This window comes from Malania oleifera, chromosome 4 (assembly GCF_029873635.1).
Source record: "Malania oleifera isolate guangnan ecotype guangnan chromosome 4, ASM2987363v1, whole genome shotgun sequence".
Classification (NCBI taxonomy): domain Eukaryota; kingdom Viridiplantae; phylum Streptophyta; class Magnoliopsida; order Santalales; family Ximeniaceae; genus Malania; species Malania oleifera.
In genome coordinates this window covers 108,731,960-108,753,863 of record NC_080420.1, presented here as the reverse complement: position 1 = coordinate 108,753,863, position 21,904 = coordinate 108,731,960, and the positions used below count along the sequence as shown (strand labels likewise).

General features: G+C 35.6%; 1 protein-coding gene across 1 annotated transcript in view; it reads left to right on the top strand.

Moving 5' to 3' along the window:
• LOC131153477 (uncharacterized) overlaps positions 1-21,904 on the top strand; it is a 154,538-nt gene that overhangs the window by 21,884 nt on the left and 110,750 nt on the right. Inside the window, exons 4-5 of the mRNA XM_058105817.1 lie at positions 4,213-4,320; positions 11,393-11,582. Coding sequence (XP_057961800.1) covers positions 4,213-4,320; positions 11,393-11,582 — 298 coding nt within the window. The remainder of the gene's footprint in view (positions 1-4,212; positions 4,321-11,392; positions 11,583-21,904) is intronic.

Here is a 21,904-nt window from a genome sequence, read left to right as displayed (position 1 = left end):
AAACTATAAAAAAATATGCTTGTTTTTGTAAACAGCGCACTAAAATTAATATAAAAATCATAATGCCTATTAAAAAGCATTTGTAGGTTGAATGAAAGCCTTCAAAATTCATTAAAAATCATGTATTAATGGATTTCATGCTTATTTTTTAATTTTCGCATGGTTGTGCATGCGTGAAAAAAATTCACGACCGTTACGCCCGCTTCCCGTTACGTAACACCCGCGTCTCCCGCGACCCGCGACCGTTTCGCGACCTTACCCGCGACCGCGATTTCGAACCATGGTGGTAAGCCTAAGGTGAAGAAGGGTCAGAAGAGATCAGCTAATTTGAAATGTTTGGTGAACTATGATGAGGGATTAAAGAGGGGTTTTCTTGGCTGATTTTAGTTTTTTTATTTGTTAATTTTTAAATTTTTTTTTTCTTTTTGTTTTTACATTTTATTTTAAAGGATTTAATATCCTTGCTATGATTGTATATTCTCTGTCTTTATATATCATTGTTTTTTTTTTCCTGGCTTAAAAACAAAAGTTTGAGAAATGTTACATGGGTTTCTATGCTTTGTCTTGAGGATATTCCTTGTTTGAGTGTTTCAATGGTCACTTTTCCAAAAGAGAATTCATGGACCGGCAGTTTGTCTTGATATTTATTTTGAATACAATGACACACCTGAAACAAGAAGGGCAAGATTTGCATCTTATAAGCTTGTTCATTACGCTGCTGTGTGATGGGTTAGAATACAATGCTATTGAAGATAACAAGGTAAGCTTCAAACCTTCTTTTGGTTGAGAATGAAAAGTTTGTTGGTATCTGAATTCTTCTCCAGCTGTTATTATGAGAGTTTTTTCCATCTCAAGTGAAGAAAGAGTTCTTATTTTTAGCAATATGATCTTCCAATCTAAAAAATGGCCTATGAAAGATGTGACAGAAATTGTTGTTGTCAGGACTACACATTTGATCTCAAAAAAGAGGAAATTACAAGTGAACTTGAATTCTCAAAACAGCCTATCAAAGATGAAATGGAAATTGTTGTTGATAGAGACTGTTCTTATGATCACAAAAATGATGAATTTGCAAGTGACCCTGAATTCATGGTTGTTATGGGTTGTCAATGTACAAATGGAAAGCTCCATTAAGTGTGTAGAAGATAGATCATGCAATGCCATCCTTGAAGGGCAAGCAAATGCAACGGAGCAACATGGTCAAGTTGTGGAAGAGTCCCAAGTGCAGGCAACAAAATTCAATGTTAAAACTGGGACTTCAATTGAGCACGCTTGCTTTTTAGAGGATGACATTGTTGAATCTTGTGAGAAGCTTGTGCATATAGACCCCAAGGCTTGAGCATCCTCCAAAATTAAATTTCTCCATAGTTCTCCTCCTATTGGCTTCATTGGAATTGGGAAACTTGAAGACAATTGCAATACTTTGCTGTTGATGTTTGTATGTCTTTTGAAAATGGACCATGTGAGATTACAAGTTGAATGGTTCATTGATATACATTTCCTACTTGTGTTGCGGTAATACTCGAGGTCGAGTTTTCTCTAACAAGGGGAGCTTGATGGAGAACCACCAATGGAGAACTTCAGATGTTTATATAGCAGCTAGGCTTTTCTATTTTAGTTTGGGAAAATTCTGGTTATTTTAGGAGTTCAAGTAATTTAGGTTTGTTTTGTATATTTTATGTACATTGGGCTTATTTGTATTTACATGTTTTAGCTGGGGTTATTTTATTTGTGTTTGTTGTAGCATTGGATGTACAAGTATCATGATTATATAAGTTATCATTTGAATCAGAACTGCTGCAGTTTTCCTCTCCATCTCTCTCTTTCTGTCTCTCTCCCTCTCTCTATCCCGCAGGTTCTCCTTCTGCCTCTTTTTCTTCTACCTCCCCCCATCTTTGTTATGTTCTGTTCTTTCTTTTTCTGTCCTCTCTCTCTCTGCTTATTCTTCTGTTCTGGTTCTGCCCTGCTTCTTCTTCTTCTTCTTCTTCTTCTTCTTTCCTTCTCTTCTTCTATTCTCTCCCCTAGTTCTCTCAATTTTCTCCCTATCTATGAATTCTATTGCTTGTCCTTCATCACCAGATTTTCATCTTCTCCAGCAATACTCCGGCAAGAGCTCTTCTGTTGTTTCTCTTTCTCTCTTGCTCTGACGGGTCTCCAAGAATCTCTCTCGCACTGACAAGTTCTGTGTCCTGGAGTCTCATGGCAATCTCTTATTCTCTATAGTCTGTATCGTGTTCAAGTCTCTGTCATCTAGGTGAGCTCTCTTGGTAATATCTCATGTTGTTATCCCTCATTTTCCCCCCTTTTTAATTTCTGAAAACTTGAATTCTTTAAACTATTAAAGTAATTTAAGTATTGTTTGTTAGTTTTTATTTTTCCAAATTTTTCTTACTGAAAGGATGGATTTGTGTTTGTACTGCTGTTTCCTGCAACTATCCTTGGTTTTATTTTATTTTTGTCATAAGTTTTCTGCTATATATAAATTTATTTTATATATTATTTGTATGTAAAAATACAATCCCAAAAGGCTTATGCCACTCCTCGGCGGGGGTATTACACCTCGTCTTATCTCTTCACCTTTTAAAACTTTGAAAAAAAAAATGTTATGGTTCAATTATGAGATTTAGAAAATTTGAGTAACTGATAAGAGGTTCAAGGGATATTTTAGGCACATATAATACTAATGAACAAGGAATAGAGGGAGACAATGGAATATTGCCACAATGAGAAACCAGTGTAACTGAAAGGAAAGAAAGAATAACCTTTGAGTGTAAAGTAGTGGGGTTTTAGGATTGAAATAAATTAAGACTTTCTTTCATTTGGGAGGAAGCAATGGAATCAATAACCTGTGGTGGGGAGGAAAAGTCCACAGGCCCGACTGCATTTGAATGGGCAACAATGACACTAGATGTAGAAGACTGAGTTGGGAATTGTTGATTATTGTGGAAAAGATTGTTGTACTCCCTCTGGACACAGGTGGTAATGGATATTTACAGTGGTTAGATGCATTTAAAGTGTCACAATATGACAAGAGGTTAGTTTCCCATGGAGATCCCAACCCTCACAAAGCAGGGAGCCTTGTGGACTGGGAATACCCTATATACACACACACACACACACACACACACACACACACACACACACACAAAATGTTGACAGTCCAACTGACTTGACCAACCTGATAGCTTCACCAGGTTGATCACCAATCTAGGTTTTAAATAATTGAAGAATGATCATAATGCTCTGGGCTATATTTTTCCTGTAATACAAAGATCATAAAAAAGTAAATTCTTGAGAAACAAACTCTTTTTTGTTCTTTGTTAGGTTAATATGATTTTTTCTATGCAACTGCATTCCAAATAGCATATCAACTAAGCAACCCAATTATGAGTTTCAAAGCATACCATGACCGAAGGAAGCTTATATGCCTTGCCTCCCTTGTACCATATTACCATGTGCTTAATTAGGCTACCTCATCCATGTACCTGTACCTGTACCCATGCCTATACCATGACCCAAGATTGTCTCATGCTCTGGTTGACTTTGTGAAGAACTATGGCAACCTGCAGTCCTAGAGATTTAACTGGATGTTGGTTTGTCGATTGATTTTGCATAGGAATTTAGTGCCTAGGTCTCTCTTATTTTAAGGGTCTTTGTCTGCCCCAGTGTGATTACTTGAGCATCAATCTATTGCTTCCAACTCTGTGCTAGAACCTATTGCTTTGCTTAGTCTGACTAGGAGTGTGGTTATGGAGTATGAGTTATGCACTGATAAAGCTTGATGCATTTTTGGATCCGTCTGCACTTTATGCAAGACAGATACGTTATTAGAAGTTGTCAAATTTGGAACCAACTATTTTTTGATTGGATCAACTGACCGGCCTAACCTTCACAAGAATCTGAAATGCTTGGATGTGCAGTCTTGAAGTGTCCTTATGATGAGTTGGCTGAGGAGCCGATCAAACTGTTGAACTCTTACCATTGATCAGTTCAACAACTTTACTAATACTGTACATTTTTGGGGCCTGGCCTGTATTTATGGTCGTTGCTATAGGTGGACCAGTTAGTTTTCATCCCATGGACTAACTCTCTCAATTATTTTTTTCTTTTCTTTTATTCTTCTTGAAGATATGTGGTGTGAATGATTTACAGTAGGGTGATATTTTAATTTTTCCTTTATTAATGTTATGTTTACTTTATTTTATTTTGCAGGATTGCTATATTGATATTTGTTCCACGGAAGTCCTTAGTCTTTTCACTGATAATTTTGACTATCAACATCTACGTCGCCATTTTGTCAAGGGATTGCTTCTTGATGATGTATGCGTTGCTTATTATGCATATTTTCTTTAAATTACTTAGGAGTGCTTCCTTGATTAATGATTCTGGTAATTAAATATGGAAATTTTGATAATGGTTGTAGTAGTAATAGCTGTACTATTTTATTCATTTTTCTAGTTTATTATGCCTATTATCCTTTCTGTTTATTTATCATATAATTGATCACTTTTTTGATGTCAGACCTGGTGTACCTTGTTTTAAAAATTCCATTTTTGCTTTTGTTTTCATCATTTCTGTTTGCACTTTTGTCGTGTCTTTGGAGTAAGTTTTTTATTTATTGATTTTTTTCCTGTCCTTTTGAGGCATAATTCCCAGCTTCCTTGTCATTGCAATCATTCCAGAACGATCAGGGAAAAACACTCCGTAAAATCTACATCTGATATTGTTTCCCCTCATTCAACTTTTTGCGGCTCTATGAAGCCTCATTATTTTTCTGGACATTTTTTATTAATAACTTGTGCCATCCCATGCACCACCTATACTCCGTGTATAGGTATCCCCTCTTGAATAATGCATGGCTATATTATTTTTTTGATATCAGGTGGCTGTAAGATTGGCTACTCTAGTCACCATAGTTACCTCGCCTGTGGCATAGGGAAAAGTTGGCCACAAGCCTAGTGTAATCCTAAAAATTTGTTTACATCCAGTAGATTCAACTCAAGGTCCACACTTCTCAAGCTGCGCAACCTGGCTCTCTCAACCAGAAAGCTGCCAGTGTAATCCTAAAAATTTGTTTACATCCAGTAGATTCAACTCAAGGTCCACACTTCTCAAGCTGCGCAATCTGGCTCTCTCAACCAGAAAGCTGCCCCCTTGTGGTTGATGCACGGGTATATATGGCTGGGTTTTATGTAAATTATAAGCAGTATCCACTTTCTTGCCTTTATGTTTTCGATAGAAAAATACAAAATATCATTAAAGATGAAAGAATGTGCAAATAGGAGCATAAGAAATCCTCCTTAGAAGAAAAAAGAACAAAGAAGAAAAAATTAAAATCAAAATAACAGAGACTTCGTCTTGCTGTACGTCTGAAAAAAACAACCCCTTAAAGCACCCTGCTGCAAAAGCCCATAGTGAGGCTACATAATCCTATCCCAGAGTACAGGCCAAGGCATCTTCTCCCCCATAAAGCTAAGTGCATTTGTCTCCAACCAAAATGCCTCACAAAACATGAAAAACCTTGCACGTCCACAAAGCCAACAAATCCTCCACTAAATGTGGTCAAACCCAACTCTCCCCAAAACAACCAAATAATTTATTCTAGTCCCTACATGGAAAAGAACAATACAGAAAGAGAGAGAGACAGTTTCTGAACTGTCAAAAGAAAAAAGGGTGCGCATCTAGAGATAAAGCCTTAGAAGGCCGCCTGCTTTGCAGAAGATTGTTGGTGTCAACTCTATTAAGAACAGAAAACCAAATAAAAGACTTAATCTTCAAAGGATTTGGCATTTGAAATACTATCATATATCTCAAGGGGCGTGTTTCCCTGAATCGGATGATCAAAGAAAGATTTACAAGAGTAATGCCCAAACAATGTGGAATTTCTCAACATTGGAAGGATGTAAACCCTCAAGCGAACCTGAGAAGGCTGCGAGTTCCTCTACCTCCCTATCATTAAGAGACATACAAAAATGAAAATTCCAAGGGAAAATGTCCTCATTTATGATAAAGAGGTGATTGTGTGATGATGATAGGTAATAGAGGGGAGGAAAGGAAATGATAAGAGCAGAATCACCATCCCAAAATCTTCCCAAAAATAAAACATATTTAGTAAAAGAGATAAAAAATAAAATTCGTGAAATACACGTCCAAGAACTCTCAAAGGAAGATCTTATCCCCATATTTTCATCCTTCATTTTCTCCTGCATTCCAAATTTACTTTTAACAACTTTGTGCCGAAGGGAATTTTCCTCTGAGGGAAATTGCTGTAACCACTAATCGTAGAGGGATGTTTGTATACAACTTTCCAAGACCCAAACTCCCCTCTTCCTTAGGCATACAAATCACCTCCCAACTAACCAAATGATCTTTTTTCTGCTCAACTTGGACCAAAGGAAATCTCTGATTACTCGTCAACACTCCTAGGTACCCCTACTGGGACTAAAAATGGATAGAAAACCAACATACCTAGGATTAACCCCCTTAGGAATCTTTATAAGTCAAAGGCCACTCAAAAAATACCTCAGCCAACTAACTAGGCAAATTCAAAAGATCTAGTTCCACTGAAATTAATACCAGATATTCCTCTCTTACTCGAATTTATTTCAGGCCTGAAACACCCTAAAAAATGTGTAAAATAGTCAGCACATTTGGAATAAACTCCTTGTGATCTTCCAAGAAAAAAAAAATTATGTCATGAGATTAAACTGAAGATTAGGCACTCCTACTCCCATCTCTCCACTCAAATCCCTTGCACATAATCTCCATCCACCGCCTATCTACCATTATTTTAAAATTTAAATAGTGGTAGTGGGCAGCATAATATAATGTAAAGGGTGTTGTGAGAAGTGAGACTAGTGGATGTTACATAATGGGAAGCGGGTTTATATTGATTCACTTGCATGTTTTAAGCTCTTAACTTTCTTTGAAAGAGTTTTAGTGTGTTTTGGATCGTTTAGTTCAACTTACTAATGTTATTTAGTAAGGGAAACAAATTTTACTTATGTTTTAAAACTGCTATTAATAGAAAAATTATACATATATATTTTTTTTCCAATTTTTTGTTAATCATATGTTTAGTAAATTAATTAATTAAACAAAATACATTATACACTCCATTAATCTTTTAGCCACAGGAGACATAAAATAATATAATAATTAAGCAAGTCCTATTATTTTATTTGTTGAAGTATTAAAAATTTAATAAATTTTGATAAACTAGTTATATTGCATGGCTATAACCTAAACTTTAAAGTTATAATAAATATTCATAAAATTTGTCTTAAATAAATTAAGTACTAACCAGAACACGACAAAACTAGAAAAGCAAAGAAGGCTGAAGTTAAAATTTACTGAAGAGAATTATCAAATTACTAATATTATCGGAATAAATGTGTATATATTTTTTAATAAAATAGTTTTCACATCGAAATTTTAATTAATCAAGTTCTCATGAATGTAAACTTTTTTCTTATCATTATCATTTTCTTATCATTATTGTCCTTATTATACTCTTATCCCCCTCTCTTTCACATAGCTTAACAATAATGATTTATGAAAGGGAAAAAATTGAAAATGAGAAGAAAAAATAAAAAAACAATTTTTTTTTGGGTAGCTATTGCAGTTGCATAGTGGCCATTATGTAATGATAGTCCATAATGGCTGCTATGGATTTGATTTTTCTTCTTGTTGATTTAGCAGTCTGTAACGGTATTGGGAACTTTAGAAAACTGTAATAGTCATGGTTGCTATTTAAAACCATGCTATCTGCCAATTTGCCTAGGATATCGATCACAGGAACAAACTGATAAGGAGAAGGTGGATCCCCCTTGTCTAGCTCCCTTTGAAGCCCTAATCATAGACCTAGATTCTCCGTTAATGATGACTAAAGATGATGCATCAGGCAAGCATCTGGTCATCTTAGATCACCACCTCTTCCTAGCATTGCCTTATTTAAAAAATTCCAACTAACTCAATCATAAATCTTTTAAATATCTAGTTTAAACACAATCCCACTTTCTTTCCTCCAACTTACAATCCTATACCCCTTAACTAATCTATTCAACACTATTATAAAAAAAATTGGGCAGCCTGGTGCATAGAGCTCCCGCGTATGCTGGGTCTAGGGAAGGGGTGGACCACAATGGGTCTATAGTACGCAGCCTTACCTTGCATTTTAGCAAGAACAGTTTCCACGCCTCGAACCCGTGACTTCTAGGTCACATGACGTCAACGTTATCGTTGTGCCTAATCTCCCCTTCTATTCAACACTACTATAAAAACCAAGAAAATTTTGGATTAATGGAGGAAAAGCATGTTAATACCTGTATACAAAAACAAAGATGATATATTCAAAATTATATTAACTATTGTAGAACTAAGCTTATGGGTCATATGATGGAACGATGGGAAAAGTTAATTGAACAAAGAATAAGACTAGAAATGAGAGTCATAAAATCAATTAGGTTTTATGCCATCGGCAACAAAAGCTATTTATCTTTCAAGAAGATTTATGGAAAAATTTAGGGAAAAAAAAGGACTTGCATTTGGTTTTTATTGACCTAGTGAAAGTATATAATAGAGTACCTAAGGAAGTTCTTTGGTGGGTTTTAGAAAAAGATAAGGAGGGGGGGTATGCAATAGATATAACTGAGGGCTTTAAGGATATGTATGAGAGAGTAACGACTAGTGTTAGGACTGTGGGAGGAAAGTTTATAGAATTTCCAATCACAATAGGTGTACACCGGGGTTCTAATTTGACCCCTTTTTGCTTCAATGATTAGTGAACTCACTAGGAATATCCAAAACGAAATCCCTTGGTGTATGCTGTTTGTAGATGAAATTGTCTTGATTGATGAAAGTTTGAGTGGGGTGGACTCTAAGTTAGAACTATGGAGAATCACTTTAGAGTTTAAAGGTTTTAGGAAAGAAATAAGACAAAATATATGAAATGTAATTTCAGTTATTAGATAAGAATAAACTTGAAAATCAAGAAATTAATAGCATTGATAGATTTCAATATCTTGGATCTATTATGCAAGTGGAAGGATAAATTGAATAGGATGTAATACATAGAGTTAACGAAAGTTCGGTGAAATGGAGGAGTGCTTTAGGCATGCTGTGTGATTGTAGATAACTTTTAAAATTAAAAGGAAAGTTCTATAAGATGGGTATAGGGCCAACCATGGTCTATGGATCAGAATATTGGTCAACTAAGAAACAACATGTACAAAATGGAAAAGTTGCCGAAATGAGAATGTTTGGGTGGATGTGTAATATAACATTAAAAGATAAATTATGGAGCGAATATTTTCACAATAAATTAGGCATAACCCCGGTCAAAGTCAAGATAAGGGAGGGGTGTCTTAGATGGTTTGGGCATTTGAAACACAAGCCAAACAATGCACTTGTGAGGAGTGAGTTAATTATTATTTCTGGTATTAAAAGGGGTAGAGATAGACCTAAAATAACTTGAAATGAGATGGTGATGAAAGACTTAATAGCTCTTTAGCTAGCGGAGGAAAATGCCCTCAATCAAGTGAATTGGCGAGGGAATCATGTAGCCAATTCCAACTAGTGAGACTTAAGGCTTCCTGTTGTTGTTTTAAGCATCTTCACTTAATCATCCCAAATTATATCCAACAATCCTAAAAGAAGACAATTTTAAATTCATTTGAATGATTGGATCTGGAGCCTTATGCATCTCCATTTCATCCACCACCGCCCTCACTCCGCTCTCCTCAAATGGCCTCCCCAACCAAAAACACTTGATCTCAGAAATAGGACTCCATTCCAAAACCTTCAAACATACTCCTACGCTCGTCATCCTTCCTAAAGAGGTTGAATAGAATTTTTGAGTTGTGATCTTATAAGCTACCAAAGAAGAATCAGAGATAACTCCTCCCCCTGGGGGGAGGATCCAAAAACAGATCCAATACCCTATAATCCTAATCAAAATCCTTCTCATCTCTCCATTAGCCAACCTGTGGAAAAATTTTTGATTTACAGTCACCCTCTCTAATCCATTTTTATTTTGTATTTTGCCACTCCTCACTTACCCAACTTATTTTTCAACAACACTGTCTTAACCTTATCACACTCATCAACATCCTTGTTCGTCTTTCCTGTCAAACAGATCTCTCTCTCCTAAAATGCTGGACTTCTAAGCCGTAAAAATATCCCCAAAATTCCACATTTCACTTCTTCAACGCCGCCCTAACCTGCTTAATTTTTTTCATAAACCTACAACCTTCCCACCGCTTATCAACATCCTCATTCCAAATGTTCCTAACCAAAAAGTGAAAAAACTGATGATATAGCCACAGGCCCACACATTTTTGGATCTAAGTGTAATAGGGCCTCACTAACCTTGCTATACTCTTAACAGAATAGCAAAACAATCTTACACTGGTCTAGATGAAACATCGAAAGAAAGATTGGGAACTCATCCTCCCTCTCACTACAGAACAAATACCTATCTAACCTCCCAGCAACAATTCTCTCTGCATTCACAATCCAAGAGAAAAAGCATTATTCATAGATAAATATCTTATGTTGCACTCCCTAATAAACCTATCAAAAATTAACATACTCGAAATAGTCCTCCATCCCCCTTTTCACTCCCCAGCAAACGTCACAAGACTCACAACGTTGAAATCACTCCCTAGAATCCTCCCAGGATGACAAAAACTATACACTGCAAATAACTCATCCAAGAAATAAGACGAGCGTGTCTTGTGACTCAGCACTAACCCCTAGCTGTTACTTCTAACAACACTGACAGAGGGAAAAACCTACAAAACAATCAAATTTATGAATATAAAGAGTATCTCCCACAATTTACATCGATCCGACCGCCCCTTGTGAAGGAAGAACCTTCTACTCCTTACAGCTACCTTCCCAAATACTCTTGACCACCTCTCAAGTCTCATCTACACTCTTTCTTGCCTTTATAGTATATAGTCCAGGTACTTGATACTGTTGAACTCTCACAGCTCTGCAAGAAAAATGTAGAAATCTGTCAGGTCTTAGCTTGAAGTTGAGCTTTTTGATCAAAATATTGCAGGAGTAGGATTGTCATTATAAGTAACCTGTTATTTATTCTTTGTACAATAACTACAACATCAACTACTAATATTAAGCCTCAGTTCTTTACGTGCATGCATATTGTACTATTGTTTTTACTAGAATAATTGTTGCTGCACGCATCCATCTTTAACAGAAGGAAATTTTTTGTTTGTTTCCAATATATGGACATATTAGCAGGCTTGGAATGTATGCTTATATTTGCCTTTTTATTCTTCCATTCATTTGATGTATTATGATTTTTCCTTTATGATATTTTGTTGAACATTTTCCTTTTTATTTTTGAAATTTAATTTAATGTTTTCAGATTATGGGTTACAAAATTTTCACTTATGAAATTCGCTCAAGTTATGCGGCTAGGATTGATAACTTCCGTAGCTATGACACTGTTAGCAAGGATATAATCCAGAGATGGACATATCCATTGGTGCCTGATGTTCAGTTTTTTGGAAATTGTGCGACTAAACTTGAAAGACAGGCGATGTACCGAGCATCGGGTGAGTATAAAAAAAACTGGTGAATTGGCAACATATTTTTTGTTAGACACATTTATCTTTAGCCTTATCTAGTTGTGTGGATGTTGATTAATGTTGTGTTGTACAAGTCCTGGTTATAAGAAAATTATCATAGAATTGGTTTTATGACTAATTTATTCTGTTTATTGGTTTATTTTTAGAAATGAAAGATCTATTTCGTAGACTTTTTTATTCACTCCAAGCGTATTTGCTGAAACCTTTGAATTCTGAAGGGGTACTTTAGGAGGTCAATTGTAAAGTTATCCTAGGTAAGGATTGTAAAGCTATCCTAGATAAAAGCTTAACTACACAGCATAGAGTTTTAGTGTTGGATATATATATTGAAATTGAGGGAGAAAGGGGAATATAAATTAATGCGAGAGAACAAGGTGGTAGAATCTATAGGAGAAAACATAATCAAACTTAAAAAATAAAATGATCAAAGAAGGTGATCATACAATAGGGGTTAGTGTAGATGCAAACACAGCTAAGAGTTGCATAGCTTGCTCTATTAGAAAGATAGCAGAGGTTTTAGGTGAATCTAGAGGAAGATTCTCGGATAAAGAAAGTTTGTGGTGGGATCAAGATATTCAAAAACCTATAAAGTTAAAGAGTTTGATAAATAACTTGGCAAAAATGTGGGAACATTGAAAATTTTGAAAAGTATAAAGAGGCAAGAAAAGATGCGGAAAATGTTGTTAGTGAAGCAAAACATAGATCATATAATAATTTATATGCTAGACTAAATACAAAGAAGGGGAAATAGACACATTTAAACTTGTTAGAGCTGGAGAAAGAAAAAGTAAGAACTTTAGTAATATAAAATGAATAAATAATGAGGATGATATTTTCTTGGTAAAGAAAAAGAGAGAAAAGAAAGATGGTGAAGTTACTTTAATAAGCTATTTAATCAAAATGAAGTAGACGGCTTAAATTTAGAATTGACAAATGATGGAAAGGCTAAAAATATAAGATTTATTTGAAAAATTAGAGTGATGAAGTTTTCATTAAAAAACATGAAAAATGGAAAAGTTATAGGATCAAATGACATTCTTATTGAAGTTTGGAAATGCTTAACAGAATTATTAGGTTAACTAATTTATTTAGGACAATTATAAAAATTAAGAAAAAGCCAAACAAATGGAGGAAGAACTTTAATACCTATATACAATAATAAATGAAATATTCAAAATTGTAATTACTATCATGGAATACTAATGAATCATCCAATTAAATTGTGGGAAAAGGTAATTGAAGAGAGATTAAGGTTAGAAACGAATGTCTAAAAATTCAATTCAGTTTTATGCCTGGAAGATCTACTACAGAAGCTATATATCTTTTAAAAGATCAATGAAAAATTTAAGGAAAAGAGTAGGGAGTTGCATTTGTTTTTTATTGACTTAGAGAAAGCTTATGATAAGGTCCTTATAGAAGCTCCGTGGTTGGTTTTAGAAAAAAAGAGAGAGTAGGCAGTAGGTATATTGATGTCATTAAGGATATGTACAATGGAGTAATGACCATCGTTACAACTATAAGTGGGGAATTTAGGGAATTTCCAATCACAATGTGTACATCAACCATCTGCTTTGAGCCTATATCTTTTTGAACTAGTATGGACAAGCTTACTAGGAGTATCCAAAATGAGGTTCCCTGGTTTATGTTGTTTGCAAAAGATATTCTTTTGATTGATGAAATTAGGGTGAGAGTTGAATCTAAGTTAGAATTAAGGAGGAGAACTTTATATTCTTTGGGCTTTGGTATAAGTAGAAATAGGACAGATAGTTAAGAGTACTAAATTAATAGCACTAATGGATTTTGATACGTTGCACTATCATTTAAGGTAAAGGATAATTGAAGAAGGTGTAGCCCCCATTTGAAACCACTTATAAAAAAGGACTTATTGCAGAAAGTACTTAATGTACTTGTACATAAAAGGATTGCATGGCTTCCACTCGAAGAGGTAATTATTGGAAAAAAAATGTTTTTTCAAAACTACTTTTTAAGAAGTAATTAGGGATTACTTTTGGCTACTTATAAGAAGTTATTGTTCATAGGTGGTGGCAAATTTGTAAATTTAAACAACTTATGGACGCAGTGGCCATTTTATTAAATAAAAATTAAGAAAAAACAGCCAGGCTTGTGCACAAAGCTCCCGTGTATACAGGTTCGGGGAAGGGGAGGACCATAGTGTCCAATGCCATTTCATTAATAAAAATTAATTACCAATTATTAAAATAACATTAAACCATCAATATTAAAAAAAATGAGATTTATTTGAATTGTTGTGTCCCAATGACTTGTCCTTGAAGAATCCAAAAATTGACTCAATAGTTGTTGCGAAAGATATTTTCGGGCGAGTGATTGTGAGATAATTCAACTTTCCAACTAATCACCAATATTGTCCAGAATTGGGCAACAAATAATCCATATCTGGCACTAACTTGCTATTAGGATCCATGAATCTATCAATCGGTTTAAATTCCAACAACCTAGTCTCACCTAAAAATCAAGAGTAGGCTTCTTCCATGAAAAAAACATTTCCCATACAAGATTTGGATATTTCTATACCCAAGGGGTATTTAAATGACCCAAATCTTTGGTTTGGAACTCAAGTGCTACAACATTGAATCAACCGAAATATGCTCTGGGAGATAGTTTAAACTATATAATGCTTTCTTGAGTTGACACACTTGGACTAACTCCTCTTGAGCAACAAAACTAGGTGGTTGCTCCATATAGACCTCCTCCTCAAGATCACCATGCAAGAAGACATTCTTCACTTCTAATTGATGTAGAGGCCGGTGAAAAGTGGTGGTGAAGGAGATGAACAAACATATTGATGTAAGTTTCACAACCGAGGTAAAAATATCTGCATAATCCAAGCCATACACTTGATTATACCACTTAGCAACAAGACTTGCCTTCAGACGAGCCATAGAATCATCAGAGTTGACTTTCATAGTATATACTAAGTGACGACAAACACCAGATTTGTTTGGAGGAAGAGATAACAAGTCCCAAGTATCATTGTCCTATAAAGCATTCATCTTGTCAACCATGGCATTCCTCCACCTAGAGTGGGCTAAGGATTCCGAAACAGATTTAGGAAGGGCAGCAGATGATAGAGTAGCAGCAAAATGATAATAGGAGGGTTATAAAGAAGCCAAATCAAACAAAGTTGGGGATGGGATGTTGTGTAGATGTGCGTTTACCTTGTTGGACAGCAATGGGAGGATGAACGTTGTGGGAAATATGGTCATTAGGTGAGGAAACTAAAGACATGGTAGTAGAAGCTAGAGGGGACTCTCTTCCTTGGGGCTGCTGTTGTGAATACAACTGGAAATTAGGACGATCGAGACGATGAGAAAGACTCAAATTTCATGGAGGCATAGTGGATGATTGAGTATGTACGACAAACCAGAATGTGGAAGATTAGGCAGAGGAAGAGACTCATTGGATTGAAATCAGAAGCATTCGGGGACTAAGTGTAGTATGGTTTAGACTCTGAAAAAGGTAGCATCTACGAAAACGAAGAAGCGATGTAGAGTAGGGCTATAACAATGATATCCTTTTGAGTATATGAGTAGCCCAGACACATTTTATAGCATGAGGATCCAACTTATCCACCTTGGGAGTTAGTTGATGAGCAAAGGACACATACCCGAATATATGAGGTGGATAGAATAGAAATTAATTAGGAAAGAGAACAACAACAACAACAACTACAAAACCAAGCCTTAGTCCCACTAAGTGGGGTCGACTATATGAATCCTTTTCCGCTAATTTATGCGATCAAGGACCATTTCTTTTGATAGTTTCAAGGATATTAAATCCTTACTCACTATATCCTCCCAAGTTATTTTAGGTGTACCTATACCCCTTCTACTGTCCCCCACAGTAACTAAGTCACTCTTCCTCACAGGTGCACTATAAGGCCTACGTTGCAAGTGTCCATACCATCTGAGTTGTCCCTCCCTTATCTTATCTTCTATAGGAGCTACACCTAACTTACCACGAATATGTTCATTCTTTAATTTATCTTTCAATGTTATACCATTCATCCATCTAAGCATTCTCATCTTGGCAACTTTTACTTTTTGGCTATTATATTTCTTCGTCGCCCAACATTCTGATCCATATAGCATAGCTGGTCTTATAGCTGTCTTATAAAACTTCCCTTTCAATTTTAAGGGTATTCTACGATCACATAGCACCCTTGAAGCACTTCTCCATTTTACCCAACCTGCTTTAATTCTATGCATTACATCATCTTCAATTTCTCCTTCAGCTTGCATAATAGATCCAAGGTATTGAAATCTACAAGTGCTATTTATTTCTTCATCAACAAGTAAAACTTTGTCTCTAATATTCCTCCTATTATTACTAAAATTACATTTCATATATTCTGTTTTATTTCTACTTATCCTAAAGCCTCTAGATTCCAAAGCTTCTCTCCATAATTCTAACTCAGCCTCTACTCCGTCCCTAGTTTCGTCAATTAATACAATATCATTTGCAAATAATATACACCATGGAACCTCCTTTTGAATACTCTTAGTCAATTGGTCCATCACTAAAGCAAAAAGATAAGGACTCAAAGCAGATCCTTGATGTACACCTATGGTAATTGGAAATTCTTTAGTTTCTCCATCTATAGTCCTTACACTAGTCATTACTCCGTTGTACATATCCTTAATGACATCGGTATACCTACAACATACACCCTTTTTTTCTAAAACCCACCATAGAACTTCCCTAGGTATCCTATCATATGCTTTCTCAAGGTCAATAAATATTATATGCAAGTCTCTCTTCTTTTCCCTAAACTTTTCCATTAATCTTCTTAAAAGATAAATAGCTTCTATGGTAGATCTCCCAGGCATAAAACCAAATTGATTTTCTGAGATCTTTGTTTCTTACCTTAATCTTTGTTCAACTACCCTTTCCTATAGTTTCATCGTATGACTCATAAGTTTAATTCCACGATAGTAATTACAATTTTGAATATCTCCTTTATTTTTGTATATAGGTATTAAAGTGCTTTTCCTCCATTCATCTAGCATTTTCTTAGTTTTTACAATTGTATTAAATAAATTAGTTAACCATATAATTCTGTTATCACCCAAGCATTTCCAAACTTCAATTGGGATGTTATCTGGTCCCCTAGTTTTTACATTTTTCATCTTTTTTAGTGCAAACTTAACTTCATTAACTCTAATGTAGCGAATAAATCTTATATTTTTAGTCTTTTCCTCATTTGACAATTCTAAGTTTAAGCCTTCTATTTGGTTTTCGTTAAACAACTTACTAAAGTAACTTCGCCATCTTTCTTTAATATCTTCGTCCTTAACCAAGACAATATCATCCTCACCTTTTATATATTTTACATTTCCTAAGTCCTTGCTCTTCCTTTCTCTAGCTTTAGCAAGTTTAAATATATCTCTTTCCCCTTCTTTTGTACCTAATCTATCATACAAACTATTAAATGATCTATATTTAGCTTCACTAACGGCCCTTTTTGCGTCTTTTCTTGCATCCTTATATTTTTCAAAGTTATCTCCGTTTCTACATTTTTGCCACATTTTATACCAAGTTCTTTTTGTCTTTATGATTTTTTGTACATCTTTATCCCACCACCAACTCTCTTTGCTATTCGAGAATCTTCTCCTTAATTCACCTAAAATCTCTTTTGCTATCTTTTTAATGGAGCTAGCTAATCTATTCAAAAGAGTATGATTATCTATCCCATCCTCTAAGGTCCAATCCCCATCTTTGATCATTTTATCTTTAAATTTTATTATATTTTCTCCTTTTAGGTTCCACCATCTAGTTCTCCTACACTAGTTTATTTTATCCTTTTTCTTCCATTTTTTAATACGTATATCTAATACTAAGACTCTATGTTGTGTGGTTAGGCTTTCACCTGGAATAACTTTGCAATCCTTGCATGATAAACGATCTACCCTCCTAGTTAAAAAAAAATCTATTTGACTTCTATTTTGTCGACTTTTAAAGGTTATTAAGTGTTCTTCTCTCTTCTTAAAGCAAGTATTCATTATACTAAAATCATATGACATAGCAAAGTCTAAGATCATCTCCCCAGACTCATTTTTGTCTCCATATCCATATCCTCTATGTATCCTCTCATAATTTTTATTATCTCTTCCAACGTGTCCATTTAGATCTCCTCCTATAAATATTTTCTCAATCCCTCGTATGCCTTGTATAAGACTATCCATATGTTCCAAAAATTGTCTCTTAAGATTTTCTATTAAGCCAACTTGGGGAGCATAAGCACTAATGATATTTATTATCTCTTGTCCTAATACCATCTTGATTTTTATAATTCTATCCTTTACTCTAGTTACATCCACAACGCTATCTTTTAAGTTTTTGTCTATAATAATACCTATTCCATTCTTATGTTTTTCTTTTTAGTGTACCAAAGTTTAAATCCTGATTTATCTATTTCTCTAGCTTTCTCCCCCACCCACTTAGTTTCTTGAATGCAAATTAGATTAATTCTTCTAATCATTGTATCCACAATTTCCATACTTTTACCTGTAAGTGTACCTATATTCCAAGTTGCTAATCTAATCCTAGTTTCCTAAACTGACGTTTTTACTTGCCCACATCTAGAATGATGCAGGAATCCTCGCATATTTGACACCGCGCCCGGGCGCCGACACAGCGTGTCGCTTCGGGGCGACGACTTTGCCCACCCTCGCCCACTTTTTGCTACACCCGGGTGGTTCAAGTGCAACACGTCGCTCGTAGGGAACGCCCCAGCAAATATTCGGTAAGGATTCATATCATAGTGATTTGACAAATTTTACGCTGGCTGTCAGTTACCTAACGCAACGCTCCTTAATCCGGGCTTGGGACCGGCTGTGTGTGAAAAAATTAGGACATTAAGTGCATCACAAGCGGAGTTAGGAAAGAGAATGAAGTATGAAATTTTATCACTTAGAATAGAGGATGGCATCTTGTTGATAAGATAGCAAACAGTAAGTACAACTTTGCTCCAAAACACTTTAGGTACATGCATTTGATAAAATAAGGTGCGAGTGATTTCAAGAATATGTCTATTTTTCCTCTTTGCAACCCCATTTTGTTGAGGAGTGTGGGCATTAGGTGAGATTAAAAAGACCAAATTGAGTCATATAAGTAGTGAATTGAGTACTTAAATACTTTTTAGCATTATCACTTTGAAATATTCAAATTGGCATAGCAAATTGAGTCTTTATTTAAAAAAAAAAAACAAAAAATATATAAAATAACTTAGAACGATCTTTTATTAAATACAGCCAAGTCATCCTTGAATAATCATCTGAAAAAGGTTACGAAGTACATGAAACTTAACTTGGACACAACTCTACTAGGACCTCAAACATTAGAATGGATTAACATGAAAGGGCTTGCAGCCCATTTATTGACTCGAGAAGCAAAAGGGACACGATGATGCTTTCCCAATTGACAAGACTCTCAATGAAAAATAGACACAAAACTCAAATAAGGAACTAGACTTTTCAATTTCTTAGCGAAGGATGACTAAGGCAACAATGAATTTGGAGTGGTGTGGCAACAACATTGCATGTGGTAGAAGGAGATAGCAGCCCAAAGTGATAAAGTTGACCAACTTTATGCCCTTCGCATATTGTCTTCCTTGTCTTCAAATCTTGAATGACCACATAATTAGGGAATAATGCTAATGAATAATTTATGCATTTGGTAATCTTAGGAAACTTGGGAATATATAAAACCGAAGGAAGAGAAATAGAAGAAGTGGGACTTACAGTTCCAATTCGCTTAATGATAGTGATGGATCCATCAAAAAGAGTAACACAAGGTAATTTTTAGAATACTGGAGAGTAGAGAATATATTAGGTATACTTGTGACATGAATAGTGGTAGTTCCAAGGACTAGGACGAGAAGTACTGGATGATAGGCAAGCAGTGGGATTACCTATTTAGGCAAGTGATGCAATGGGAAGAGAAGCTTGCTGCGACAGTTGGTAACACATGAAGGCTTACTGTGGACATCCCAACATTGCTTATAGTATGATCACGTAGTCCACAATGAGCACACTTGTGAGTAGTGCCTCTACCTCATCCGTCTATACCACCACGAACTTTTGAACTACCTTGATAACTTGTGTGGTTGTATGATTGAAAACTAGAATCACCATGCATGGCCAAGGTTATCTTATCAGAGCCAGATGCAAGAGAAGGAAGAAGTATTGTAGGGAGCACGAAGGACTAGAGAATAAATATCGGCATATGATGGAAACTTTGCACTATTAAGTTTTGGGACCAAATTGCCTCAAATGGGGTTTCAAATCCACTTGAACCTGAAGAGCTGTCATATGCCCTCTGCTTCTACATCTCAAGAACTCCATTGGTTATAGGTTGCATGACATTAAGCTCCTTATGAATACATTTGTCCTAAATACCTTGTAACACTTTTATCTTCTTGTTGTAATTGAAAGTACTCCTGGGATAAATCATACATACATGTAATGTTACTAGAGTAAAGAAGCTTGGCATAGTCCCAATCTCCTTGCATGTATCTAGATGCATGCTCATGTGTGTGATTTGGGTTTCCATCAAGTTCTAGAGGAGGGAAACAATCAAGGCATCTTCTTGAACCCACACTTCGTTTCTTTTCTCATTAGAGGGACCAAATTGGAACAAGTGGTCATATTTTTTTAATCCTGCTAGATAAACCTTAGTAGCCTTAGAGCACTAAACATGATTCTTTCAGTCCAACTTTTCGAGTGGTATCTATGGTAGCAAGGAAGGAAACATGTTTTTGGTATTCATAGACTCCATCCCAACGCTCACAAACTAGAGCACTATCAAACATGAGGAACAATCAAAACTAAGCAGGACAAGCACAGAGTAACAAAATGGTTTGAATTGTCCTCTCTTTTGAGAAGGTCTTTCATTACATAGGCAAGACTGCCAGTTATACAAGCAAACTAAAATCTATACATGTTTATTACACATAGTCAACCAGGGTCGTCCTCTGTAACCCTGAGTCGCCTTCTTTTCATGATCCCTTTCTTGTTCCAAAGATACCATACTAATGATATGGTTTTGATTCAGGAGACAAAACTTGAGAATGTTCATTTTTGGGAGGGTGCTTGTTAGAGGGATTTGGGAAGGACGCAATAAGGATTGGACCTTTGTACCTTCTCGAGGATTAGTAGGTGGTATTTTGTTGATGTGGGATACTTGCTCTATTGTTAAAGTGGATAGTCTATAGGTTTTTTCTCTCTTTCCATTTTACTAGATGTGAGAGGCTAGGGTCATTGGTGGGTTTCGTCGGTGTATACTCCTTCTAGACCAACCCTTAGGAGCTTCTTTCGAGATGAGCTTGGTTATGTGTATGGATTTTGTGAGTCTTTATTTTATATTTTAAAATTGGCAGCAGAAAAATTTATAGTTTAGCACATACTATTGTTTATAATTTTATCTGAACAAATCAAATCAAATCAAATGGCTTTTCTCCTTTTCGTGCGCTTAATGCCAGGAAAGCTTTTGCAACAGCCGATGTTGTACCTGCTTGTAGTTTAGAACAATAGCACTCATAGCAGGTTGGTTAGGTTTTCCAGAGAGGCTATGCTTTGGTTCGCTGATGGCATACCTCATTTTAGTTGTATGCAAAGGGGGTTTCAATTGGTTTTTATTGGGTATTACGAAGCTATGGATGTCTATTAAATGGAAAAAAGTTATGAAAATTTTTGGAGTCTGGGTTGGGATTGAATTTCAGTCTTTATTCCTCAGGGTGTAAATGGCGGGGGTTGGCGAAGCTTCACGAGTGCCTTTTGCGAGATGGCAAAGGGCTTTCTTGATTAAATTGGCTATATGGGTGCAAATAGCTCTTCACAACACAGATCGTGGAGTCAAGAGGTGTTGGAAGGCAAAAATTGCGATGATGATGGATGCGATAGTCAAGCCTATTCCATAAAGCAAGGTTGGAAGGTTGGGAAACTAGATTGTGCCATCGGTGTGGAGACAAGTTGCATCAAAATGAATCTAAGGCAGTCACTAAGTAGTCATCTTTGATTGACAGGAGTGAGAAGGAAGTTAGGGTTTGTGATGGAGCAAAAATGATTAGAGAAGCGGCTGGGGCTGCGTTTGGGGGAGGGGGGTAGTAAAGATATTTGGTGGGATTGCATGCTTCTCATTTTGGAGTTGGCCTAGGTAATTCAAAAATGGGGTATTTCTTTTTTTTCTTTTTTACTAAATTTGGCCAATTATTTGAAAAGGCCTAGTGTTTCGAAGATGTTGATACAAGC